This window comes from Salvelinus alpinus, chromosome 6, assembly GCF_045679555.1.
Source record: "Salvelinus alpinus chromosome 6, SLU_Salpinus.1, whole genome shotgun sequence".
NCBI classification, from domain to species: domain Eukaryota; kingdom Metazoa; phylum Chordata; class Actinopteri; order Salmoniformes; family Salmonidae; genus Salvelinus; species Salvelinus alpinus.
Window position 1 is genome coordinate 26,404,342 of NC_092091.1, and position 27,949 is coordinate 26,432,290.

The 27,949-nt window shown below is 43.8% G+C and overlaps 1 protein-coding gene across 4 annotated transcripts; it reads right to left on the minus strand.

Annotated features, from left to right (window-relative positions):
• Positions 1-3: 3 nt before the first annotated feature.
• LOC139578459 (tetratricopeptide repeat protein 39A-like) lies at positions 4-27,622 on the minus strand. 4 transcript variants are annotated; one of them, XM_071406067.1, is made up of 20 exons: positions 27,172-27,615; positions 24,344-24,394; positions 24,045-24,098; positions 17,031-17,135; positions 8,201-8,332; positions 7,093-7,136; positions 6,526-6,593; positions 6,340-6,404; positions 5,554-5,653; positions 5,293-5,358; positions 5,080-5,188; positions 4,233-4,300; positions 4,016-4,075; positions 3,757-3,918; positions 3,412-3,503; positions 3,145-3,265; positions 2,911-3,022; positions 2,619-2,733; positions 2,335-2,451; positions 4-2,177 (listed from the first exon to the last, which is right to left on the minus strand). In XM_071406067.1, exons 1-20 carry the CDS (start codon positions 27,222-27,224, stop codon positions 2,060-2,062), a joined length of 1,812 nt encoding a protein of 603 aa, XP_071262168.1. In that variant the 5' UTR covers positions 27,225-27,615; the 3' UTR covers positions 4-2,059. The 4 variants fall into 4 exon arrangements, with proteins under 4 accessions (XP_071262168.1, XP_071262169.1, XP_071262171.1 ...); XM_071406068.1 differs by lacking the exon at positions 4,016-4,075 and having other exon boundaries at positions 27,172-27,622; XM_071406070.1 differs by lacking the exons at positions 24,045-24,098; positions 24,344-24,394; positions 27,172-27,615 and adding exons at positions 21,909-22,051; positions 22,239-22,606.
• Between the last annotated feature and the right edge of the window lie 327 nt (positions 27,623-27,949).

Sequence of the window (27,949 nt, forward strand, 5' to 3'; positions counted from 1 at the left end):
TAATTTCAGTTACTTATTTCATATTTTAATCTTAAATTACAAAACAAACATTTAGTATGTACAGGTCCAGGAATGTCAATCTGCTCAGTAGCCATGCCCAATATCATATTCTGACCTCATCACAGAGACAATAAGATTGAATTTACTGACATAAATAGTACAAACAAAGAAAACAATGGAACAAAACAAGAAAATGTCTGACCTAATCATTAGAACATCCCAAACTAAGATAATCTCTATATTTGAAAAAAATACATTTATACATTTCCTTCACCCTTTAGAGATCTAATTCCAACATTTAAACTCAAGACACCACTCTAATGCCTGGGTTTGGATACTTATTGTAAATAGAGATTAAATAATCATAGAACATGAAAAAAGGTAACCCTTTTTCTAATCACAAATAACATATAGTTTATTAGATAATTTATTACACAAGAACGTAACTATTTAATTTACAGTGGTGTAAAGTAACTAAGTAAAAATATTTTGAACTACTTTTTGGGGTATACGTACTTGAATATTTATATTTTTGACAGCTTTTACTCCACTATATTCCTAAAGAAAATATATACTTTATATACTTTTTACTTCATACATTTTCCCTGACACCCAAAAGTACTCGTTACATTTTGAATGCTCAGGCAGGACAGCAATATGGTCCAATTCACGCACCTATCAATATAACCCATTGTCATCCCTACTGGCGGAGTCACTGAACACAAATACTGCGTTTGTAAATTATGTCTGACTGTTGGGAGTGTGCCCCTGGCTGTCCGTAAAAAAAGAAAGAAAATTGTGTCATCTGGTTTGCTTAATACAAGTTATTTGATGTATAGCATTTACTTTTACTCAAGAATGACAATTGAGTACTTTATCCACCGTTGTACTTAGGTAAATTTTAAACCAGTTACTTTCAGGCTTTTATACTCAAGTAGTATTTTGCTGACTTTCACTTGAGTTATTTTCTATTAAGGTATTGTCACTTGTACTTTTTCCACTACTGTTAATGTACAAGAACTCCCTGTAAGCTATTATTGTCTATGTTGATGTCGGAGCTGTATATTTATATATGGAAGGTTCTTGTGGTTGTCAACACTTCACTCACTACAGATGAAACTGGCAGCCTGGCTTTCCTGTGTCAATCTGAAAGACTTGTTTGTTTGAGCTCAAGTACTGTTGGATTGTGTCCACATGTAGAGAACATGGAAGGAGCCTGCCTTTCTAAAAGACACAGTCCACTTAAAACAAGACAATTTTGTGAAAGGTGCCATTGCAGTTAATAAATAAACAGACAAAATAACCCCCTACCATCACACGTGCATTCCAGCAATGTGTTTGTATGGCTGGATGATTTAACTGTGCAGATGTCAGTGGGCACTATATCCACAAAAATTCAGTTGGACTGGTCATGCATTCCTTCCCAGAAAGTGGGTCAGTTGATCCAATGTGCCAAAACTTCCCTTGAGCTGTTCAGGGTGAAAATTGAAATATACAAATAAAACCAGTTGTAGAAGCACAGAGATAAAGGCATTAGGGCAGGAGGTTATCTGCAATAGATCACGGTCAACAAGACAGACATTGTCCAAGATTGGCCACAGTGCTTCTAGTCATTAGCTCCGAGCAGAGGGAAAAACCTATGAGAATACCTTTAACCACTCAAATATGTTGCAAAAACCCCTGTGACAGGTGTGAAAAGACATGTTAACCAGCGAATGTATATATTTATGCTGGAGGGTGAACATTCAGGCATGGGTATCTAACCATAGGTTTTTGAAATAGACTGATGAAACCCTGTACATCTCCATCCAGCAGTGTGGTATTTTCTATATATTGCGTATATTTTCTTTGTCTGAGTAAATACTATTGTCTGTATGCTTTTGACCTTTCAGTGTACATTATGCTTGTGTAGTGTTGCGGGTCTTTCTTAGAGCTCGGTGGCTGGCCAGTCATATGCTTGTTGCTGGTAGTGGGTGGTTTGGTACTCTGCCTCATCCCTGCGGCGTTGGGCTGTGCACTGTGGGATGGCTGGACATTGGCCCTGTTTTTCCCACACCAGCTACGGGCTGGAGGGCATGGTGTGAATCCCATTCTCTCCTGTGGCCTTGGCCTTGTGCAAAGCAGCCTGGATTCGGAAATGTGTCCGCGATTCCATGGAGTAGTTTTTGTAATTTTGCCTGTAAATATAGGGGAACAATGAAAAAGTCTGGCCAGATGATTTTACTTTACATACTAATAGAATTCTTGTAAAAAAGACAGGTTTCCGAATTTCAATGAACTATTGTATTGAGATGGGTTGAGATAATTATCTTGGTTAAGGACCAAGACACTCACTTCGCCGTCTCCAGTAGTTTGATGCCCTCCTCCTTCCTCCCTTGTTCCAGACACAGCAGCCCATGCTCAAGCAGTGCATTGGGAACCAAGTAGTGATCAAACTTGATCTGTGTTTCACTGACAAGAGAAAAATACAACAGAGATCAGGAATGAAACAAGAAATTAGGTAATTGCTAAACTTGTAAGGAATAGTAAAAGAGTAGGTCTCTTCCACTATCATATTGTGAAAGGATGAGTGTGCGTGACTTTGTGTGTGTGTGCGAGGGAGTGTGTGTGGCGCTCACTTGCAAAGGACCAGGGTGAAGTAGGCCTCAGCCTCCTCCTGGTGTCCCAGGTGCTTCAGACACAGACCCCTAAGCAGGCTCACCAAACACTGGTCATCTATGGAGAACTCTGTTCCTTCGGAACACAACGTACAACAATCAAGCCCCATCACCAAACTCTACTAAACAGTGTTGCTAAACATGATAATAACGAGATAAGGAGTTGTCTGAATCCAATCATTAATGCTGTTCCTAAATGAATGTGTAGAGGCAGTATCAACTCTCCAGGGTGACGTACGTTCGTGTTACTTACTTGGGCTATTGTCGAGTTTTGCCTGTGCCTCGTCCAGTGTTTTCAGCATGCCCTCCGTGAGGTCTTTGTGTTTACCGATGACTGTGTAGCCGTTCCAGATGTACATCATCTCCTGCAGAGGACAGACAAGGCCACCGGGTGTCACAGTAATCCACACATAGATAATAGTAGTATTTTATTACACTATAATTACAATGTAATAGGGAACATGCTGTCAAACCATGCAGTACTGACCAGAGGAGGTGCAGGGAGCGTTATCGGGTTCTCAGTCAGGTAACGACGGGCTTTTCGGATGGCAAACTTCTCAGTTGGCAAAGACTTTCCAGCTATTTTCTGCTTAAGCCCATGTACCTGCCTGGAGCGGATAGACAATGGATACATATAACATATTGATATATTTGGATAGAATGACTTGATTATACAAGAACCCTGGGTAGAATGAAATGAATAGAGTACAAAGCATTATGGTGACACAAGGGTTTGTATATTGCAGTGACCTACCGGAACAGCGCTACCTCGCTCTCCCGGAATGGTTGGCATTCCTCCCTGGTCAGCATGCTTAGGTAGGCACCTTTCATATAGGCATATGTTGCCTGGAGGGAAATGTGCATGTATTACTACTGAAACTACTACTACTCTTTAGGCATCATCATCAATTTGGCCCTCTAGAGACTAAGTGGAATACATTAAAAGCTGTAAAACAAGCTAATCTATATTCTGTTAAGACTTTGTCGCATGTGCCTTCGAGATAATGCAACCATTACTGTACTGAAACAGATGTTATGTACTTCATACTTGACTATATAGTACTGATATGCAAAATACAATAACTGCAGAATGTCCCACCTTGGACCATGCATTCTCTTTGCTGAGCAGATCAGCGTAGAAGTAGGCCATCTTCCAATGTCTCTTGTATGTGAAACACCACATCAGCTCCCAGTAGCACATGTGATGGAACTGCTTCCACTGTTGCTGAGCTTCACAGCACTCCTCAAAGCGCTCTATAGCCTGGTACACACAAATACACACACATGGAAAAGGGATGGTTTGTAGTCTAAACACAAAATAATTTTGGTAGTAGTCAAAGTCATTGATCTACACTCACAGCATCCAGGTTTCCTTTGATAACCTCTATTCGACCAGCGAAGAACAAGAAGATAGATCCCTTAAAACAGAGGTATAGAACACACTGTTTCACTATAAACTGTTTTGATGGGAATGAGTGTGTGTACAGGCCTATGCACCAAATAATTCACAAAACCAATACAATTGGAATAGGATTTTACTTTACTGCTATAAATTATACAAACGTCCTCACTGACCTTAGGATACTGTTTTAGATAGGGCTGAAGCAGTTTCTCAGCATCCTCCACATCCCCCTCCCCTGTGCCTGCAAGCCGTGAGGAGAAAAAGACAATGTTATTTAATGTTAGTTTAGTCTGTACGGGCACTTTCAATCTGGCCCGCGAGACAAACATTATTTATATTTTTCAAGTATTTATTTTTAGTGAATTCATTTTTTTTTTTACCCCTTTTTTCTCCCCAATTTCATGGTATACAATTGGTAGTTACAGTCTTGTCCCATCGCTGCAACTCCTGTACAAACTCGGGAGAGGCTAAGGGCGAGAGACGTGTGTCCTCCGAAACACAACCCAACCAAGCCGCACAGCTTCTTGACACAATGCTCGCTTAACCCGGAAGCCAGCTACACCAATGTGTTGGAGGAAACACCGTACACCTGGCGACCGTGTCAGCGTGCATGCGCCTGGCCCGCCACAGGAGTCGCTAGAGAGCGATGGGAGAAGCAAATCTCGGCCTGCCAAACCCTCTCCTAACCCGGACGACGCTAGGCCAATTGTGCACCGCCTCATGGGTCTCCCTGTCACGGCCAGCTGTGACACAGCCTGGGATCGAACCCGGGTCTGTAGTGATGCCTCAAATACTACTATGCAGTGCCTTAGACCGCTGCGCTACTCGGGAGGCCCCCGCGAAATTGATTTTAACAAACAATTGGTCCCCCAAAAAATGCTTCCCTCTGTTGAATTTCAAAATCCCGATGTGGCCCTCGAGCCAAAAAGTTTGCCCACTCCTGCTATAAGGCTTGTTTTGGGAGTTGAAAAGGTCAGTGCGGTAACGTCTGATGTGTGGTAACATCAACCTGTCTCTCACCCAAGATGAAGCTCATGAAGGTGTGGTAACAGAGAAGCAGCATGTTACACAGGAAGGACCTGAAAGTCTGCCCTGCAGAGCCCTCCGTCAGCTGCTGCAAGCCAAACTCCTGCAGAGACACACAACGCAGGACACTGCGAACTTAGCACAGTCCATCCAGCCCAGTTCAGTCCATTTCAGCATCTCACACCAGGTTAACAGTAGGAAACCTACCTTATTTCCAGAGAAACCCACAAACTCCAGCAACCTGAGGGTCCGTGTGGGCAGCATGGAGATCATCTGTACACAACCCAAGAACACAGGAGTGGAAGAGTGAGAAGATGAGACAGACACAATTACACATTGTACCAATCAGGGCAATGCGTTGAGTTACAATGAGTTATATAACCCTCACACCAAAAAGGTCCTTCTATACAATCTACCAGTCCAGAAAACTGGACCACAAACATTATCGACATGAAGCAGTTCCCTCACCAAGTTGAAGGCTCCTACTCCAAGCTTGACCCCGCCTTCAAACTGCCCATGATTGTCACCATGGACGTAGGTAGAGGACTGGAGGACCGTATGAAGCTCTCTGAAATACAGATGTACATTCTTTACTATAGTATTAGTTGAGGGGCCTCCCAAGTGGCACCTTCAATCCCAGGCTGTGTCACAGCAGGCTGTGACCAGGAGCCCTATAGGTGGCGCACGATTGGCTCATCGCGCTCTAGAGACTCCTTGTGGCAGGCCGTGCGCCTGACTTCAGTTGTCAGTTGAACGGTGTTTCCTCCGACACATTGGTGCGGCTGGCTTCCGGGTTAAGCAAGCAGGTGTGATAAGAAGCAGCGCGGCTTGGTGGGTAAAGTTTCGGGGGACGCATTACTCGACCTTCGCCAGACTCGACCTTCGAGCTCATTGGGGTGTTGCAGCGATGAGACAACATCGTAACTACCAATTAGATATCACGAAAAGGGGGTAAAAAAAAATAGTACAAGTTGAGACATTAGGGAAATGCACTATAAAGGCCATACACTACATCAATATTTTTTTTTGCCTTTACCTCCCTTATCTCACCTCATTTGCTCACATTGTATATAGACTTATTTTTCTACTGAATTATTTGACTGTATGTTTGTTTTACTCCATGTGTAACTCTGTGTTGTTGTATGTGTCGAACTGCTTTGCTTTATCTTGGCCAGGTCGCAATTGTAAATGAGAACTTGTTCTCAACTTGCCTACCTGGTTAAATACATTAAAAAATTTAAAAAGAGTGCTTACTTATACGTCTGGTAGCTATTCCTCACTTTGATTCCTCCCTTGATGAAACTGATCATGCTTTCATCCTACAGAAACAGGGGTTAAGAACTATTTCAATATCATAAATGCACAACAAACTTGAACATCTGTATCAGTGCTGCAAAGAGATAGTGAGTGTCAGTGGGTGATGTGGTAGCAGTAGGTTACCTGAAGGAAGGTGAGTGCTGCCCTCTGCAGGAGACATTCTGCATAGCACACTTCAGCGTGGAGTTCCTCTGAGGTGAAAATGACAGCACAATTATCTTCTGACATCCTCAAAACATTACATCAGCAGGAGGCTGCACAGTAAACCCACAGACAATAAAACACATTTTAAACTGTATTCTCAAGTACTGAACAACCATCAAGGTGTAATAGGTTGGCAGGTAGCCTAGCGGTTAAGAGTGTTGGGCCAATAACTGAAAAGTCACTAGTTTGAATCCCCGAGCTTACGAGGTGAGAAAAAAAAAAATCTGTTGATGTTCCCTTGTGCAAGGCACTTAACCCATAGTCGCTCTGGATAAGAGCGTCTGCTAAAAAGTACATGTATTAAATTAAAACATCTATCAAAAACAGAGTATATTTTACAGTAGCAGGGTTTTATTTATTTAGGAATACAAGCAATAAAAACAATTGTTCAATTCACACTAGTGATAAGATGTTTGTGGTAAAACAATATGTCTGTGTCTTAGTGTGTAGTGAAGTTAGAATGTACTGAAGTAAGTATGTTCTAACCTTCTGTGAAGTTTCTGTTGCTAAAGGTTGACTTCTTGCGGAACCTGGGAGAGATTACATACAGAACTTAATTACACTATTACACACGAATTCCAACATTACAATAGAGTGTTCGATGAGAAAGACATAGCAGAGTTGGTTCACAACTATTCAACACCAGTCTGTGGATGTGTGAGCTAAGAAACTTGGAATTGAATACATTCTTGTGCTTGGATATCAAAAAATGGTGACATGTGGTAACCACATTCATTGACAGACATTGACCGACAGTATAGCTATCTGCGTAGATCAGGTTTCAGTATTGGGAATTACATGATATGGATTAAGGGAGATACAAGCATATGAGTGGTTTACTGTAACCACTGCTGATTAGTGATCCGTGGGATAATGTTAAACCTCCTGTGAAAGTTGTATTTTCGTAGATACCTACTCTTCTTGCAAATCAGTGTGGCCCAGACACATTTTATGGCTTGTGTAGATAAAATGTAGAGCGGCTCTTAGAATAGCACAGGGTCCCGGTCATGGGGTTCCCCTGACCCCCCCCAAGGTTCTCAGGCGGTGTGGCAGGCCCAGTCTGCGAGATTGTGTGTGTGTGTGTGTGTGTGTGTCTCACCATTTGGAGAGGCGTATCCATATAGGACATTTTCACACACTCACTGTTACAGGCCGCTCTGAAATTGCACCAGCCAGCGAGATCTGATAGGACTTGGGTGAAATTTGCTCTGTGATCATGTCAGAACAGCTAACCAGCCACCACAGACCAGGATGAACATCTCCCAAAAAAGCCAGATGTTCTCCCCACTGGAATGGCCGGGTTCATCCAGAGCCAAATATATTTTGCCTGTATATGGTTGTTCTTCATAATAGGAGTTTGAGGTAAATGTGTCTTGTTTAGTCACAAACACATGTTACAAAATTCACAAAGTGGTTTCACTTGATCAGATCATGTGGTTCCTATCTTCATGATTGAATAGCTATCATAGGGGGAGCCTTACCACTGAGCCAAAACATTTGTTATTGCTTTTGTTGCCTCTAAAGGAAATAAATAGCATACAAGAACTTTGAAGATCTCGTTTTAGAATGTAGACCCATTACAAATGAGCCTTACCGCTGACATACTGCCTGAGCCTCCTTCATGGTGTTACCCGCTGCCAGGATGTGCTCCGGGTCAAAGGTCATCATGGCCTGCATCTCCAGTATGGTGGCGTATGTGAGCGCATGGTACATGCTGTCTTTGATTCTGTGAAGGAAGAAAAAAAGGAACAGAAATATTGAGCTATATTTTTAGCAGCGATTGTTGCCTTCTCAAAATGCAGTCAGATGACTCAGCAAAAAAGATTACTTTGTATGTCTTCGACACAAATGAAGAGGCGCAGCACATGTATGGATGTCCTTACTGTAAAAGTATAACTACACTGCACCACCCTCATGGAGTCTGTTTCTGACCGTTTGAGCAGACACATGCACATTTGTGGCCTGCTGGAGGTCATTTTGCAGGGCTCTGGTAGTGCTCCTCCTTGCACAAAGGCGGAGGTAGCGGTCCTGCTGCTGGGTTGTTGCCCTCCTACGGCCTCCTCCACGTCTCCTGATGTACTGGCCTGTCTCCTGGTAGCGCCTCCATGCTCTGGACACTACGCTGACAGACACAGCAAACCTTCTTGCCACAGCTCGCATTGATGTGCCATCCTGGATGAGCTGCACTACCTGAGCCACTTGTGTGGGTTGTAGACTCCGTCTCATGCTACCACTAGAGTGAAAGCACCGCCAGCATTCAAAAGTGACCAAAACATCAGCCAGGAAGCATAGGAACTGAGAAGTGGTCTGTGGTCACCACCTGCAATTCACTCCTTTATTGGGGGTGTCTTGCTAATTGCCTATAATTTCCACCTTTTGTCTATTCCATTTGCACAACAGCGTGTGAAATTTATTGTCAATCAGTGTTGCTTCCTAAGTGGACAGTTTGATTTCACAGAAGTGTGATTGACTTGGAGTTACATTTTGTTGTTTAAGTGTTCCCTTTATTTTTTTGAGCAGTGTATATAATCATTGACATTTAATATGTAAACTCAGCAACAACAAAAAAACGTCCTCTCACTGTCAACTGCGTTTATTTTCAAAAAACTTAACCTGTGTAAATATTTGTATGAACATAACAAGATTCAACAACTGAGACATAAACTGAAGCCCTTACTCCAGGCTGAGTAAGGGCTAGTTGACCAAGAAGGAGAGTGATGGAGTGCTGCATCAGATGACCTGGCCTCCACAATCACCCAACCTCAACCCAATTGAGATGGTTTGGGATGAGTTGGACTGCAGAGTGAAGGAAAAGCAGCCAACAAGTGCTCAGTGTAACAGTTTAACTTTAGTCCGTCCCCTCGCCCCGACCCGGGCGCGAACCAGGGACCCTCTGCACACATCAACAACATTCACCCACGAAGCATCGTTACCCTTCGCTCCACAAAAGCCGCGGCCCTTGCAGAGCAAGGGGAACCACTACTTCAAGGTCTCAGAGCAAGTGGCGTCACCGATTGAGAGGCCATTAGCGTGCACCACCGCTAACTAGCTAGTCATTTCACATCCGTTACATCAGCATGTGGGAACTCCTTCAAGACTGTTGGAAAAGCATTCCAGGTGAAGCTGGTTGAGAGAATGCCAAGCGTTTGCAAAGCTGTCATGAAGGCAAAGGGTGGCTACTTTGAAGAATCTCAAATATATTTTGATTTGTTACTTTTTTGGTTACATGATTCTAAACTCAGCAAAAAAATAAACGTCCTCTCACTGTCAACTGCGTTTATTTTCAGCAGACTTAACGTGTAAATATTTGTATGAACATAACAAGATTCAACAACTGAGACATAAACTGAACAAGTTCCACAGACATGTGACTAACAGAAATGGAATAATGTGTCCCTGAAAAAAGAGGGGGGGGGGTCAAAAATCAAAAGTAACAGTCAGTATCTGGTGTATCTGCTGCATTAAGTACTGCAGTGCATCTCCTCCTCATGGACTGCACCGGATTTGCCAGTTCTTGTTGTGAGAAGTTACCCCACTCTTCCACCAAGGTACCTGCAAGTTCCCGGACATTTCTGGGGGGAATGGCCCTAGCTCTCACCCTCTGATCCAACAGGTCCCAGACGTGCTCGTTTGGATTGCGATCCGGGCTCTTCGCTGGCCATGGCAGAACACTGACATTCCTGTCTTGCATGAAATCACGCACAGAACGAGCAGTATGGCTGGTGGCATTGTCATGCTGGAGGGTCATGTCAGGACGAGCCTGCAGGAAGGGTACCACATGAGGGAGGAGGATGTCTTCCCTGTAACGCACAGCGTTGAGATCGCCTGCAATGACAACAAGCTCAGTCCGATAATGCTGTGACACACCGCCCCAGACCATGACGGACCCTCCACCTCGATCCCGCTCCAGAGTACAGGCCTCGCTGTAACGCTCATTCCTTCGATGATAAACGCGAATCCGACCATCTCCTCTGGTGAGACAAAACCTCAACTCGTCAGTGAAGAGCACTTTTTGCCAGTCCTGTCTGGTCCAGCGATGGTGGGTTTGTGCCCATAGGCGACGTTGTTGACGGTGATGTCTGGTGAGGACCTGCCTAACAACAGGCCTACAAGCCCTCTGTCCAGCCTCTCTCAGCCTATTGTGAACAGTCTGAGCACTGATGGAGGGATTGTGCGTTCCTGGTGTAACTCGGGCAGTTGTTGTTGCCATCCTGTACCTGTCCCACAGGTGTGATGTTCGGATGTACGGATCCTGTGCAGGTGTTGTTACATGTGGCAATTTAGCTAGTTAGCTTGCACTTGCTAGCTAATTTGTTCTATTTAGGTAGCTTGCTGTTGCTGGGATATAAACATTGAGTTGTTATTTTACCTGAAAAGCACAAGGTCCTCTAATCCACACATAAAATGGCCAACCGAATCGTTTCTAGTCATCTCTCCTCCTTCCAGGCTTTTTCATCTTTGAACTTATATGGTGATTGGCATCTACACTTTCATGGTATTACGACGACGACCGGCAAAACAGTTAGTCTTTCAATCACCCACATGGGTATAACCAATGAGGAGATGGCACGTGGGTACCTGCTTCTATAAACCAATGAGGAGATGGGAGAGGCAGGACTTGCAGCGCGATCTGCGTCAGAAATAGGAATGACTTCTATTTTAGCCCTTGGCAACGCAGACGCTCATTGGCGCGAGCGAGCAGTGTGGGTGCAATAATTGAATAACATGGATTTCTAAATTTATTTTGCGACGCTTGCGCACGCAACGTGTCCGGTCTGGTCAGCATGTAAGGCACGTTCACGCAGATGAGCAGGGACCCTGGGCAGCTTTCCTTTGGTGTTTTTCAGAGTCAGAAGAAAGGTCTTTTTAGTGTCCTAAGTTCTCATAACTGTGATCTTTATTGCCTACCGTCTGTAAGCTGTTAGAACGACCGTTCCACAGGTGCATGTTTATTAATTGTTTATGGTTCATTGAACAAGCATGGGAAATAGTGTTTAAACCCTTTACAATGAAGATCTGTGAAGTTATTTGGATTTTTACGAATTATCTTTAAAAGACAGGGTCCTGAAAAAACGACGTTGCTGAGTTTAGTATATTTAATGTATTTTCTGACCAAAAACTCTTTAAAAAGCCCAGCTCCTTTAAGTTACAATATGTTTTCTTGGAAACAGGCCCATGTGAATTCCCTGAATGTCACACTGACACTAACATTCCACAACCAGGAGCACTGGTCTGACTTGTTCCCAGCAGGTTCCACCATACAGTGGCAGGATGGGACAATGCTGGTGAGTTTCTTCACTGTACTGTCACATGTCTGCATGCCTGGCATTTCACATTCCTTTGTTGCTCCTAGACATTTCCATGTCACAATAACAGCACTTACAGTTGACCGGGGAAGCTCTAGCAGGGCAGAAATTTGACAAACTGACATGTTGGAAAGATGGCATCCTATGACGGTGCCACCTTGAAAGTCACTGAGCTCTTCAGTAAGGCCATTCTACTGCCAATGTTTGTCTATAGAGATCGCATGGCTGTGTGCTCGATTTGATACACTTGTCAGCAATGGGTGTGGCTGAAATAGCCAAATCCACTAATTTGAAGGGGTGTCCACATACTCTTGTATATATAGTGTCTTTTTTCAAAAGGGAGACAAATCAGGAGATATTTCGTCAGGAAAAAGAGCAGCATGGTAAAAACAGGCCATGAATTGGAATGTTTTTGCCTGCCTTCCTTCTGTCTACTGTTGTTGACTGTTGTGGAGACGGAGATGGACAAGGGCCGATGGTGACTGTGGGGCCTGCACTCCTGACTCTTGAAGCTTATTCACCGTCATGGGTAAACCTAATCTAATGTTCTGCAAAAAACAACACCAACTTAAAAAGAGCCAGCCTGCAGGAGGGAGGTTCTCCGTCTCGTCATGCACGTTTCAGTGTGAATTACATAACCTGACAGCGCTCACGTTGAGTGCCAACATGAGGCAACTTTAGTTGTTTGTAAGTGTGGTCAAATTGTTCTGACACAGCTCCTACGATAAAGCATTAGAATGGGGGAGAGCACCAATGTAGTGAGCTATGTTAAGCTGGTTACTCTTGTCTTCAGAGTAGTAAGATTTATAGTGCAAGTTTCTATCCATCGTGCCTCTGTCTTTTAGCCTGAATCGTGGCCAGCCAATGAGACGGAGCCATTCTACAGTAGGTGGTGACGCTACACCCTCTGTCTGAACATGTGTTCCATTTGTACATGTTGTACAGTATATCAGCCCCTCCCCAACCTTTTACAATGTATACTAGATCAACACTTCCACACCTAGTGTAAAGCACTCATTAGGAATGAGGGGGGGACAACCAAGGACTTGACTGGGACAGGGCAATTACATAAGGCCTGCTGCTGTTCCTGCCCAGTCCGCATGTTTGAACAGCTAGCTAGTAGCTTCAGAGAGAAGCAGGCAATGCAGAATCTTACTATCTAATCTGAATATAAAGCTGTGCTTAAAAGCATGAGGCTGGCTGGCTGTTTTGATGTCATTGCAGTGTCTTCGTCCTTAAAAAAAATCAGATCGAACTGCAAGCCTTTGTCTCTTTCGCTATGAACATGCAGTAGCTTATGATGATCATTTATCGCCCTCCAGGTTCCCTTGGAGAGTTCATCAATGAGCTTGACGCCCTGATAAGTTCCTTTCCTGAGGATGGCTCACCTCTCACAGTTCTGGGTGACTTTAACCTCCCCACGTCTACCTTTGACTCATTCCTCTCTGCCTCCTTCTTTCCACTCCTCTCCTCTTTTGACCTCACCCTCTCACCTTCCCCCCCTACTCACAAGGCAGGCAATACGCTTGACCTCATCTTTACTAGATGCTGTTCTTCCACTAATCTCATTGCAACTCCCCTCCAAGTCTCCGACCACTACCTTGTATCCTTTTCCCTCTCGCTCTCATCCAACACTTCCCACACTGCCCCTACTCGGATGGTATCGCGCCGTCCCAACCTTCGCTCTCTCTCCCCCGCTACTCTCTCCTCTTCCATCCTATCATCTCTTCCCTCTGCTCAAACCTTCTCCAACCTATCTCCTGATTCTGCCTCCTCAACCCTCCTCTCCTCCCTTTCTGCATCCTTTGACTCTCTATGTCCCCTATCCTCCAGGCCGGCTCGGTCCTCCCCTCCTGCTCCGTGGCTCGACGACTCATTGCGAGCTCACAGAACAGGGCTCCGGGCAGCCGAGCGGAAATGGAGGAAAACTCGCCTCCCTGCGGACCTGGCATCCTTTCACTCCCTCCTCTCTACATTCTCCTCTTCTGTCTCTGCTGCTAAAGCCACTTTCTACCACTCTAAATTCCAAGCATCTGCCTCTAACCCTAGGAAGCTCTTTGCCACCTTCTCCTCCCTCCTGAATCCTCCTCCCCCTCCTCCCCCCTCCTCCCTCTCTGCTGATGACTTCGTCAACCATTTTGAAAAGAAGGTCGACGACATCCGATCCTCGTTTGCTAAGTCAAACGACACCGCTGGTTCTGCTCACACTGCCCTACCCTGTGCTTTGACCTCTTTCTCCCCTCTCTCTCCAGATGAAATCTCGCGTCTTGTGACGGCCGGCCGCCCAACAACCTGCCCGCTTGACCCTATCCCCTCCTCTCTTCTCCAGACCATTTCCGGAGACCTTCTCCCTTACCTCACCTCGCTCATCAACTCATCCTTGACCGCTGGCTACGTCCCTTCCGTCTTCAAGAGAGCGAGAGTTGCACCCCTTCTGAAAAAACCTACACTCGATCCCTCCGATGTCAACAACTACAGACCAGTATCCCTTCTTTCTTTTCTCTCCAAAACTCTTGAACGTGCCGTCCTTGGCCAGCTCTCCTGCTATCTCTCTCAGAATGACCTTCTTGATCCAAATCAGTCAGGTTTCAAGACTAGTCATTCAACTGAGACTGCTCTTCTCTGTGTCACGGAGGCGCTCCGCACTGCTAAAGCTAACTCTCTCTCCTCTGCTCTCATCCTTCTAGACCTATCGGCTGCCTTTGATACTGTGAACCATCAGATCCTCCTCTCCACCCTCTCCGAGCTGGGCATCTCCGGCGCGGCCCACGCTTGGATTGCGTCCTACCTGACAGGTCGCTCCTACCAGGTGGCGTGGCGAGAATCTGTCTCCGCACCACGTGCTCTCACCACTGGTGTACCCCAGGGCTCTGTTCTAGGCCCTCTCCTATTCTCGCTATACACCAAGTCACTTGGCTCTGTCATATCCTCACATGGTCTCTCCTATCATTGCTATGCAGACGACACACAATTAATCTTCTCCTTTCCCCCCTCTGATAACCAGGTGGTGAATCGCATCTCTGCATGTCTGGCAGACATATCAGTGTGGATGACGGATCACCACCTCAAGCTGAACCTCGGCAAGACGGAGCTGCTCTTCCTCCCGGGGAAGGACTGCCCGTTCCATGATCTCGCCATCACGGTTGACAACTCCATTGTGTCCTCCTCCCAGAGTGCTAAGAACCTTGGCGTGATCCTGGACAACACCCTGTCGTTCTCAACTACCATCAAGGCGGTGACCCGTTCCTGTAGGTTCATGCTCTACAACATTCGCAGAGTACGACCCTGCCTCACGCAGGAAGCGGCGCAGGTCCTAATCCAGGCACTTGTCATCTCCCGTCTGGATTACTGCAACTCGCTGTTGGCTGGGCTCCCTGCCTGTGCCATTAAACCCCTACAACTCATCCAGAACGCCGCAGCCCGTCTGGTGTTCAACTTTCCCAAGTTCTCTCACGTCACCCCGCTCCTCCGCTCTCTCCACTGGCTTCCAGTTGAAGCTCGCATCCGCTACAAGACCATGGTGCTTGCCTACGGAGCTGAGGGGAACGGCACCTCCGTACCTTCAGGCTCTGATCAGGCCCTACACCCAAACAAGGGCACTGCGTTCATCCACCTCTGGCCTGCTCGCCTCCCTACCTCTGAGGAAGTACAGTTCCCGCTCAGCCCAGTCAAAACTGTTCGCTGCTCTGGCACCCCAATGGTGGAACAAACTCCCTCACGACGCCAGGTCAGCGGAGTCAATCACCACCTTCCGGAGACACCTGAAACCCCACCTCTTTAAGGAATACCTAGGATAGGATAAAGTAATCCTTCTAACCCCCCCCCCCCTTAAAAGAGTTAGATGCACTATTGTAAAGTGGTTGTTCCACTGGATATCATAAGGTGAATGCACCAATTTGTAAGTCGCTCTGGATAAGAGCGTCTGCTAAATGACTTAAATGTAAATGTAAATGATCTTGCGGTTTGATCAAATGTATATTTCAGCAAATATATATTGCTGTGTTTAGCATTCTGTGATATGAAAATACAAACCACAGTATAAACATACTCTGCATTATTATAGAGTATATGAGAGAAAGCCTGCCACTGTGTGTGCTGTGCTGCATAGATTCTGGACTATACCTGGCCCAGCTTACTGTGTCAGTACAGTACATCAGCCTGAACGGAGGAGAGGAGAGGAAAGGAGGGAGAACGAGAGAGAGAGAGACGCACTGCTATTTCAGCACCACCGGCTTTCTTTATGGGTTATTTTTTTTATTTGATAGATTTTCTCTTATTACTGTTCTCCCACACAATACTGTGTTAAACCTATGCTCAGCAACGCATTAGTTGATATTACACACTAGGATGTTGATGACGTGGAGGCTTTTCCCACAAAGGTTTTCTTTGAACACCGGTAGCAAACAAAGGAAGCCAGAAGGCAGTTTAAATGCCTATACCTTTGCTCTGCCTACAGAACTTGGTCTACCATCACTCCCATTGCCTAGCCCCAGGGTGACAGCTGACAGAATATGCCAAGCCTTGCGTGGTAAGAGCCAGAGGGTTGGGCAATGGCAGGTTTGCCAAGATTATTACCCTTTGGGATAAATATTTCCTTAATTTCATGCTCCTACTAGACTACCATGTACATTTCAGAACTAAAAGAGATCAACATGGAAACTGGGAGGGATTAGATAAGTATTGTATATCCACTGAGTTGTGTAACACTGAGGGGATGAGAAATGAGACACACTAGGGAGGGCTGGAGGGAAACTGTGATTTGGGAGTGGCCAAAGAAGAGAAAAGATTATATGTTGAGAATTTCATTATCATGAAAGAGAGAATCACAGAGTAATAGGAAACTTGACAATTGTGTTTTTGAACACAATGCTGAAGGGGTGTCCAATAGGAGAGATGGTGTTTATGAAACTAGCACAGAGTGTACACTTTACTGTAGAACCAGCCTAGCCCGGTCGCCAGGTTATGACATGACAACGAACAAGAAAGGAGTTGGCGAAGCACAAACTGATCAGGAAACCATGCCACTTGCCAGTGCTATTTGGTGTTTGTGAAACTAGCACACAGTATTACCACCAGCCACTTGTGTCGACCCACACGATCAGGGTCCAGGTCTCTCACCTGCAGTGAAGCCTGGACAGGGCCTCCTCAAAGTCGTTCCTCAGGAACAGGTCCAGCGCTGCCATGCAGTCCTCCAGGGCCACAGACAGGTCGGACTTCTGGGACCTGAGATACAGGAAAGGGGAAAGAGACAGATGAAGGTTAGTGAATTAAGTATGTTACTTTAACACATAATGACGGTCTTGGCCAATACCTACCATTGGTTCTCAGTGCAGAACCTACATTTTAAAATAACACATTCTATTTTTGACTTCCCCTCAAACAAGTAAATAATTTGCCTCTGAGATAAATTAGATTTCCATTGTCAAATGAAAGAAGCTTATTACTGCCAGCTTCCCAGTGGACCTAAATGTGTTCTATTCTTTTATGAATGAACCCCAGGACAAAATCTTGTTTGTTCATGTCAAGAACTAGGTGAAATGTCTATGATCTCAGTCTATAGAGTAGCATGACACAGCATTAACTACAAAGGAGTACTTCACTGTCTATCTACAGTAACAGATATCTTTAAAAAGAGCCACGTCACTTCTTTTTCTCTCCCAGGCTACTCTGCTGCAGTGCCCCTGTTCTGTTTTTAGTGGTAGGGCAAGAGGAACACAGAACACCTCCAAAACATTATGTGAGGAGCGCAGGTCATGATATTGTCCCACTCTCCCACCTGATCTGAGCATGCTTTCGCATTGTTTTCTCTGCGGTTCTATCTATCATCGACAGTTATTTTACTGCTATCAGCTTAAAGCTAAATTTTTCTCATCTGACAAGATCATTGGATTTTTTACCACAGTTTCTTCAGTGAGCAGCTTTCTCATTCATCTGCATTAAAAAATGGATTGATAAGTGGGGGTTCACCAAATATTTTAATATAGAGTAATCTTCATCCCAAACAAACAAATATTGATGTCAAGGCTCCCTACCATTAAAAACAAGAGCAGGCTGTTCAACAGGCTGAAAATCCCGATTGTCCTGTGCCACACTATTTTCATACCAAAACCACCCCAAGTTTAACAATCCCAAAGATGATAAAATGTCTTCTCAGCAAATTGGGTTCATGGACACAATGTATTAAGCCAAACAATGGAGGCTGGCCTACGCAACTGAGGAGAATCTCTACAATGAGGGTGACTAACTGACAGCCATCCTTTTGCATTCCTGAAGATCAGTGATACAGAGGACCTCTTTATGCTGGACCATGCTTGAACTCTCTCAAACTATAATGAATCCATTGGGTTCCATATTGAAAAACAGGCTTTTATTTTCTCCCCTTCACAAGCTAATGACATGGGGATGACCATACCATCCTTCCACCATATGAGCAGCCATAGGTCATTCACTTCCTGCTCACTACAACACACAGTCATGAAATTCAGCGCAACACAGACAGTCTAGGGGTCAATACTACCACACACTGAGTCTCCATAAGGCCCAGTTGATACAATCAGCAAACATCTTATAAAATTTCCTAACAATCTTTCTGATTCCTATGTAAATTAGCCTTTTGAGTGACTAAAACATCATCCACCATATTGCATCCCGATAACTACCAGGAAGACTGAAAAGACAGACTAAGTGGGCGGGGAGCTCACCATGACAGCCAGTTCTTTGAAAACACTTATGATGCAGTGTTGCAGTGAGATTATGTCAAGACAACTTGCTGAGACAAAGCAACGCAAACATAGTAATTACATACAACATCCAATCCTGTCATTGTTTCACAAATTACTGTTTGGTTATTGTAAAAGCATCAACATAGACAAAATGTTGGCTATATAATTTAGCTAGCCCAAAAGGAATTGTCAGCACTAGCTAGCTAGTCCATCTTGGAGAATTTTTGTTTAAACAGGTTGAGGTCTAGGTACATTACATATATTGACTGCCCAACATTGTTCATATATCATGACTATCAATGATGTCAAGAAGTTTGTATGAATCTCCCGTTTTGCATGTCTCTTGATGTAATGACATGACAATTGCATCCGAGTTTTGGGCAACACTTCCCCCGCATTTGTTCCATGCTGGCTGAATACCTAGCTAGCCAGTAACTAGCTAACACCAGACACAGATGAAAGCAGAAACCTATAAGTATATTTGCCTTAGATGAATATGGAAAACCTCTTTGCTGACAAACTACAGTACAATTTTGGCACCAGTAGACTTACTACCTAGCTATGTAAACCACGCCGATCTACGAAAACGAATTCTGCCGTTATTATTTAAAATAGGTAAGAGAATAAGACGTTACCATTGGTGTCTTCAAATTTGGCTTTTTGTGAAGTCACAAAAAATACAGTGATGGGTAAATGAAGCTTCCTGAAGAATTTAGAACAGACGTTTTTTAGATGACGTCGCTCACGCCTTTTAACAAGGCACACCTGTTAATTGAAATGCATTCCAGGTGACTACCTCATGAAGCTGGTTGAGAGAATGCCAACAGTGTGCAAAGCTGTCATCAAGTAAAAGGGTGGCTACTTTGAAGAATCTCAAATATATTTTGATTTATTTAACACTTTTTTGGTTACTACATGATTCCATATGTGTTATTTCATAGTTTTAATATCTTCACTATTATTCTACAATGTAGAAAATAGTACAAATAAAGAAAAACCCTTGCATGAGTAGGTGTCCAAACTTTTGACTGGTGTTCCTCTTGTTCAGATGTGTTAGGGCCGTGTGAATAGTGATGGAAATTACATTTTCCGTGGATCTGTTGGAGTAGTAGGCACATTGGAGTGGGTTCAGTGTGCCTGGCATGCTGGCCTTGATGTGGGCCATACCAGACTTTGGGGTGAGTGCAAGTCATTTGGGCATGTCACCTTGTTTTTCTTAGGTACTGGGGGTGATGGTAGTCTCCTTGAAGCAGGTGGGGACTACAGCTTTTGACAGGGACAGGTTGAAGATGTCTGAGAAGATGCCCGCCAACTGGTCAGCACACATTGAAGACATGGCCAGGGATGTTCTTTTGAGAGTTTCTCACGTCAGCCTCGGAGAGCAAACGGACCAGGTCGTCTGGAGCAGCGAGTCTTCCTGGATGACTCAGTATTGTCTGCCTCGAAGCGAGCATAGAATATGTTAAGCTCCTCTGAGAGGGAGGCTTTGGTGGGCACCACACAGCTGGATTTGCCTTTGTAGTCCGTGATAATCTGTAGTCCTTGCCACATGCGTCGTGACTCTGAGTTGTTAAACATCAATTCAAGTTTGAGTCTGTATTGTCTTTTTGCTTCCATATTGGATTTGCAGAGCTCATATCTGTCAGGGTTCATTCGGCTGATACTGAATGCTGCTGTACGGGCTATCAGCATGGTACAGATATCTCCGTTCATCCAGGGTTTTTGGTTGGGGTATGTCCAGATTGTTATTGTGGGTACATCATCATCAACACATTTCCTAATAAAGCCTGTTGAGTGACAATGTATATTCCTCAATGTTAATGGATGAGTCCTGGGTGGATGAATCTTTGCACATATTCCAAATCAATATGATCAAAACACTCCTGCAGCATTGAATCTGCCTCCTCTGTCCAGCACCTATCTATTCTCTGTGAAGGTGGCTCCCTCTTGACTTGCTTCTTGTAGGCAGGGAGTAGGAACAGAGATGTGTTCTGATTGGCCGAAGTGGGGGCGGGGGATGGCTTTGTACGAGTCAAGGATGTTTGTATATACATGGTCCAGCACGCTGTTTCCTCTCGTGAGACAGGATACATGTTGGTGATATTTTAAAGAAATGTGCTTGTTTATAATCAACAGTGACAATTAAGACTGCTTTCGGGTGAGAGGATTCTTGCTGGCAAATGTTCTTGTACAGTTCGCTGAGTGTCGCCTTGATGTTTGCTTTTGGCGGTATGTACACAGCTGTGAAAAAAATACATGAATTCACTCAGCATATAGTGAGGTAGGCATTTTAGCATCAGAAAGTCCAAGTCAGGTGAACAGGAGCTTGAGATGTTTTCAACTTCGGTACAGCAGAAATTGTTGATGAGGAAGCATTACACCTCCCCCTACTCTTACTAGAAGCTGCCGTTTGACTCATATAGAAAATGGAAAAGCTGTCTGGTTGAATAGCAGAGTCAAGTGTATTGTCCGTAAGCCAGGTCTCTGTAAAAACAAAGACACGGCATTCTCTGATGTCCCTCTGCGACTGAAGCCTTGCTCTGAGTTCAAAGTTTATATTCCAGCGATTGGACATTAGCCATCAGGACCCTAGGAAGAGGGGGCCGTGTAGCCTGTCTTTTCAGCCTAGCTTGGAGTGCCCAGTAGCTTAACATTGCACACTTATAAAGACTTAACCATAAACTCAATAGGGGCATAGATGGGTCTGAAAAATGGCATGATAATGTACACACAATGGATGCTATTGTTTCCTGAAAGGTTGTGCATAGCATACATTGTCCAGATAATTAATTAATTTAAGTTAGCAACTCCACGATGCTGATTTCTCTGGAGGGACACTTGCACAATGGAGATCATTGCTCTGAGAGGTAATCAAACATGCACACACTCACTCAGACAAATGTACATACACACAGAGTGATAAAACATTGCTTTATCTGCATTCCTCCTGAAAGCTTTCACCAGTGTTAATTTACATTGAATTAAAGTACTAGTAAGTTAAGAAATGCCAACAAAGTAATACTGCAGTAAAACAAGCTGCTTCTAAACACAATGAAATCAGACAAAAGAGAAGAGGTGGATCTTTAAAAACAAAACCTGTTCAGTTTTTCCGGATACAGCTAAGTTAGAACCCTCTGGTTTCAAACCCAGTAGAAATGACTAGTGACAGTATATTACATTCACACACAAAACCACAAACGCAGCATCTCTCCGTTTACTTCAACACACTGTCAGTACCTATCACTTCACCACGCAGCCTCAAAATATCTCTTACCCGTTTGATAGAGTTTCTGCTTCTCCTGACATTTTCATCTGGCAGACAAGAGTACTAGAGGGAGGTAGAGCGGCAGCAAACGCAGAAGAGAATTGACTATCTGCTCAGGCCTTTCCAGCGGCGCAGCGCGACACTGTCTACCTCTGGCAACAGCAGCAGCAGGCAAGCAGGCAGGAGAGGGGAGGAAGAACGCAGCCCTTAATAAGATTGGGATGACTATCACACAGAGAAACTAAACATCTTCCACCCCCCAACTCTCCGCCTCCACAAACACACACAGTCCCTTAACTCTCCTCCTCCTGTCCCACCTCCTCCCATCATCACACTCACGCTACACAGTGCAGTTTCTTCTCTGATAGGCTGATGCAGTAGCAGGGCTGGCCTAGCTGCACAGGACTCGAGTCAAATGAGAAACAACGAAAAACATAAGCCAAAAGATTCACTATGCACCACAGAAAGGTGATACCCTGAGTATAACATCCACCAAAGACAATAGGCTACTGCACTCAGATGACCGCAAAAACACCCCAGCAGAACTCATTCAGATCCCTGAATATCTTGAATGGAAGATGTCAAAACCTCTCTGCAAGATTCCGGACAGAGATGTACAATGACTTGATGCCGGTGAGAGGAAGATTCCTGCTAAGGAGGAAGCCTTTACTGCAGTGACTCAGGCTGACTACTGCAGCAGCAGCACAGACGCACTGCCCCGGGTGCCCCCTATTAGAGAGCCAGTAGAACACTGTGTAGCGAGAGAGAGATGAGTACCACTGAGATCCAGCAATTACACTACAGCCAATCGCTCTGAAAGTGAATGACCCATGGAAATAGCCAATCCCTTATCAGAATGAGCTCTCAGACAGCTGTCTAAATTTAGGTCATAGAGGAAGAGTTATCTACAACATGGTAAATCTGTGAATCTCAAGACACGTGCAAAGAGGTCAGCTCAGGCACACACACGACTTTGCCTCAGTCAAGGTTAGTTAGTTTCCTCTGGGGAACATTATTCAGCAGGCAGGGCAGCAGGGACACAGACCAGCGTATCATTGCTCCCATTATACGTCACCTCTCTGCATCTCCACCCCTCTGGCACCCATAGGGCACACACGAAACCTGTCCTTGTATTTTATTAATTGAGCGATGCTGGAGTTGACCAACAGTACACACCAGGGTCATGTGTGGGTGGATTGTCTTCTTCGATGTATGAAAACATTTATGTTACACAATGAACATCTTGCCTCTGGATGCAAAGCCTTGCCTGAAAAAAGTGGCCCACACTCTCCTCTAGTAGGTGGTTAATTTCAACAGAGCCAAGAGACATTGTGTACAGTAGATTCAAATGTACATCTACAGTGTTCTGTTATCTTGCTCTCTGATCTGCAGATCTGAATCAGTTGAAGTGTTGAAATATATGAACACTAGGACAGCATCTAGGGGTTCAATTCAGGCTCCTGCTCTTTTTGATGTAGGGAATGTACATTGCTTTCTGTTATAAATTATCATGGGAAAGCAATTCATTTCATGGACAGCTCCACCTCCCACAAAATCCATATTTAAGCAGTTATTTCCTCAAAGACATGAGATAAAAATTGTGTGTCTGCAGTTGTAAGTCTCTTTGCTTGTTTAAGACTTTGGGAATGATCAAATAACTATGTCATACAGACACCGAACAATTCAGACACACCAAATGCACTTGTTTTAAAACAAATGGAACAGATAAAGACCAGAGGTGGTGTAGTACAAGGAAATACTGGTGACAACCTAAGAAACCCAATGACACACTGTGCCAAAGGTAGAACCAATCACATCTCATCTTCCTCTCTACACCTGTACGGCAATATGGCCGTCCACTCTTTCTCTTCAGGGTGGAGAGGCATTGAAATCAAATGATGTCTCTATGGTTGAGAACATAGGCTGGGATTCCTCTTGATCCCACCCTGCCTGGACCCGAGCGGATATTATAGCCAGCATTAATGGCGTACTTCTCTGAATTATTAATATGTTGAACAGCAGGAAGGAGCGATGTCATTGCCCTCACGCTTACTGCTGATTTTCAATAACCTTTCCTCAAACTACTCAACCCTGTATATCACCCGGCCATCAGCCATCGACTCTGACATTGACTCTGAGACTTACATGTTCAATGGTTCTGTAGAGTTGAGTAAATCTTTGTCTTCTGGTAACTGTAACCTGAAACAGGGCGGCAAAATTGAGGTCATTTAGAAAAAAAGGTGAGCACAAGGGATGGAAACTATTTCAATAGGGACTATTGTGTGAGTAACATAATATTGCAACCCATAGAAATCCTGACTGAAAAATATTTTCAGTGCAGGGGTAGATTAACCAAAACGTAATATGCCCAAACAAAGTCTATGAACTGAAATCTGTTGTCAAACATGCCTAGGGTACAGAAATTGACAGAAGGGAAAACTTACTTGAAATCTGTGTGGATGGGGTCAAGTTCTGCACTGTTTATGATGGACAACCTAGAAGCAAAATCATGCTGTTATGAATGACTAAATGAATCAGATCCCATTCAATGGGATTGACATAAGGAGAAATATATATTTCACAGAAACTGTTGCCATGTACAGTAAACTAAGTGTTGGGGAGCCATTGGGGTTGGCTGAGATTTCTTCAGCCTGCATGGTGTCCCTAGGGTCACAGTATACCAGACAGAACATACAGTAAGCACTAGCGGATGCGTCTCATTTAACAATGCCGAGTTCTCCAATTGTAATCTAATTCCTCTCCTGTAGATGCTAATCTTTGCTCTCATTTACAATTATAGTTCACTATTTCCCTATGTACACTGAATAAAATTAAACACAACATGCAACAATTTTACTGAGTTAGTGTTCATATGAGGAAATCAGTCAATTGAAATAAATTCATTAGGCCCACATCTATGGATTCCACATGACTGGGAATACAGATATGCATCTGTTGGTCACAGATCACTTAAAAAAAGGTAGGTCCGTGGATTGGAAAATCTGTCAGTATCTGGTGACCACTATTTGCCTTATGCGGCGCGATAGATCTCCTTCGCATTGTGTTGATCAGGGTGTTGATTGTGGCCTGTAGAATGTTGTCCCACTCCTCTTCAATGGTTGTGCGTAGTTGCTGGATATTGGTGGGAACTAGAACATGCTGTCGTACACATCCAGAGCATCCCAAACATGCTCAATGGGTGACATGTCTGGTGAGTATGCGGGCAGTGGAAGAAGTGGGACATTTTCTGCTTCTAGGAATTGTGTACAGATCCTTGTGATATGGGGCCGTGCATTATCATGCTGAAACATGAGGTGATGGCGACGGGTGAATGGCACGACAATGGGCCTCAGGATCTCGTCATGGTATCGTGGGGCACTCTTCACAACGTTGACATCAGCAAACCAGCGTGCCAGTGGTCATCGAAGGGGACATTTGCTCACAGAAGACGATACGACGCCAAACTGCAGTCAGGTCAAGACCTTGGTGAGGACGACAAGCATGCAGATGAGCTTCCCTGAGACTCTTTCTGACTGTTTGTGCAGAAATTCTTCAGTTGTGCAAACCCACTGTTTCATTAGCTGTCTGGATGGCTGGTCTCAGACGATCCCGCAGGTGAAGAAGCCAGATATGGAGGTCCTGGGCTAGCGTGGTTACATGTGGCTTGCGGTTGTGAGGCAGGTTGGACGTACTGCCAAATTCTCAAAAATGACATTGGAAGCGGCTTATGGTAGAGAAATTAACATTCAAATATATGGCAACAGCTATGGTAAACATTCTTACAGTCCGCCTGCCAATTGCACACTCCCTCAAAACATTAGACATCTGTGGCATTGTGTTGTGTGACAAAACTGCACATTTTACAGTGGCCTTTTATTGTCCCCAGCACAAGGTGTACCTGTGTAATGATTATGCAGTTTAATCAGCTTATTGATATGCCACACCTATCAAGTGGATGGATTATCTTGGCAAAAGAGAAATACAAACAGGGATGTAAACACATTTGTGCACAAAATCAGAGAATTAAGCTTTTTAGTGCACACGGATAATTTCTGGGATCTTTTATTTCAGCTAATTAAACATGGGACCAACACTTTACAAATTGCGTTTACATTATTGTTCAGTATAGCTTTATATTCAGCACTGTATTTTTCCTTATCAAAGCACATCACCTGAGAGGGAGTGGTGTTACCATATTTTTACATAGGCCTCACTCCAGAATAAATACCAGTAGAACAACTTGTGTAATTATTTCATAACAAGCCAGTAGCATAGCCAGAAATTCAGTAACAAAACATATCACAATTTGGTCATATCCGTGGTTTATTGGGGGTGTGGCTTTCAGTTAGTTATTTTTGGCCACCAATCCCATTCGAGTGAATGTCATTTCAGTGCAAGGCTAGCTATGAATTCTATCGGATGGTGTTTGCATGTTTAGGTAATAAGACAAATAATGTCCCATTTAAAATACAAAATAAAATGAGTTGGTGGGCCCGTGCCTACACAACTTTAACAACCTAGTTAGTTAGTAGCCTATAGTTAGTAAGCAGTTTGGGCACTTAGAAAATACGAAAGGAAAGTACTAGGAAAACAGTGGTAGAAATTCAGTAACTGCCTATACATATTTGGTGTATTGTTATTATAAAATAATTCATTTAGTTAGCCTAATTTTACCCTATCTTCTTTGAACTTCCTTTATTGTACATTTATCTGCAGATGTTGGCCTAATCACTAGTGATGCCCTGTCATGTTAAAGAGCAACATGGTGGTACTGTGATTACAAATTTGCTTTCCATAGATTATACTTTAGAGAAACTATTCCTAGATTATATATTAGAGAAGCTATTCCTAGGTTTGAACGTTTTCGAGTGTACTGATTTGATAGGTAGAAACAGTCATAAATGAGGTTCCTTTTCTTTTTTGTGTGCACGTTTTACTATAAATCTATTACATTTCCACTTCATACGGTCTAAATCTTAATTCTAAAATAACACCTGGCAATAACGTTCTAATATATAACAAATACAAAAGTTCGTGTATCTTGTATCAGAATGGTTACACAACCATTCAATGTTTATTAAATCCATCTAGCTACAGATTATTTAAAACAGGGTGGCAAACTACATTTCTCACTACATAAACCAATCACTGTTGTGACCACAAATACAACTTGTTTAGGCTGCTGTATATTTTTTATAAAAGATCTCTGGGTTTCTGCGGAAGAAACGTGGGCTACTGCAACTAGCCTAGTTACGTGGATTTTGCTACTCACCCTTTGCAGTCATTTTTCTTCACGCTGCGTCTCCAACCAGTGATAAAACTCATTCCAATGGACTGAAATACTGCAAACGTGCAGAATATCCAGAAAAAGTGCAGGGCCCAATTATCCTTACATGGACATTGGGTTTTACCTGTGCGCACGTGATGACCGTTAACGGCGAGAGTTTGAGAAAGTATGATATAAAAGTACAGTAGGCTACATGTGTATTTGTGAGAACTATACCTTCCTCCTTCCTGATTTATTTGAAAAAGTTGTGGATGTTGTCATTACTATCAATCAGATCGTGTGCAACGAATGTGGCCCAAGTGTTTCTGCTAGGATGTATTGTTCACCGAGTTCCAGGGGATATTTGGCTGGTGGGGACAATTGAACGCCCACTGATGATGCTCAGTATACTGCTAGTCTACAAATGGTAATTGGCAGTCATTTGGCTTTTCATCATGATGGCATGCAGTATTTATTTTATCATTGTAGTAGCCCCATAGGGCGGCGAACAATTGGTCCAGCGTCATCCGGGTTAGGGGAGGTTTTGGCCGGGGCAGGCCATCATTGTAAAATAAGAATTTGTTCTTTAACTGACTTGCCTAGTTAAATAAAGGTGTGGGGGGGGGAATCTGTATGTAAATCACTCAATTAAATATGTTACATTTCTTACGGTATGTATTACTTTGTGGATGTCTATCATCCATTTCGTAAAAAATGTACACTACGTTACAATTCGGAAAATGGATATGTTAACATTTTGCAAAACGTATAACATATTCCAATT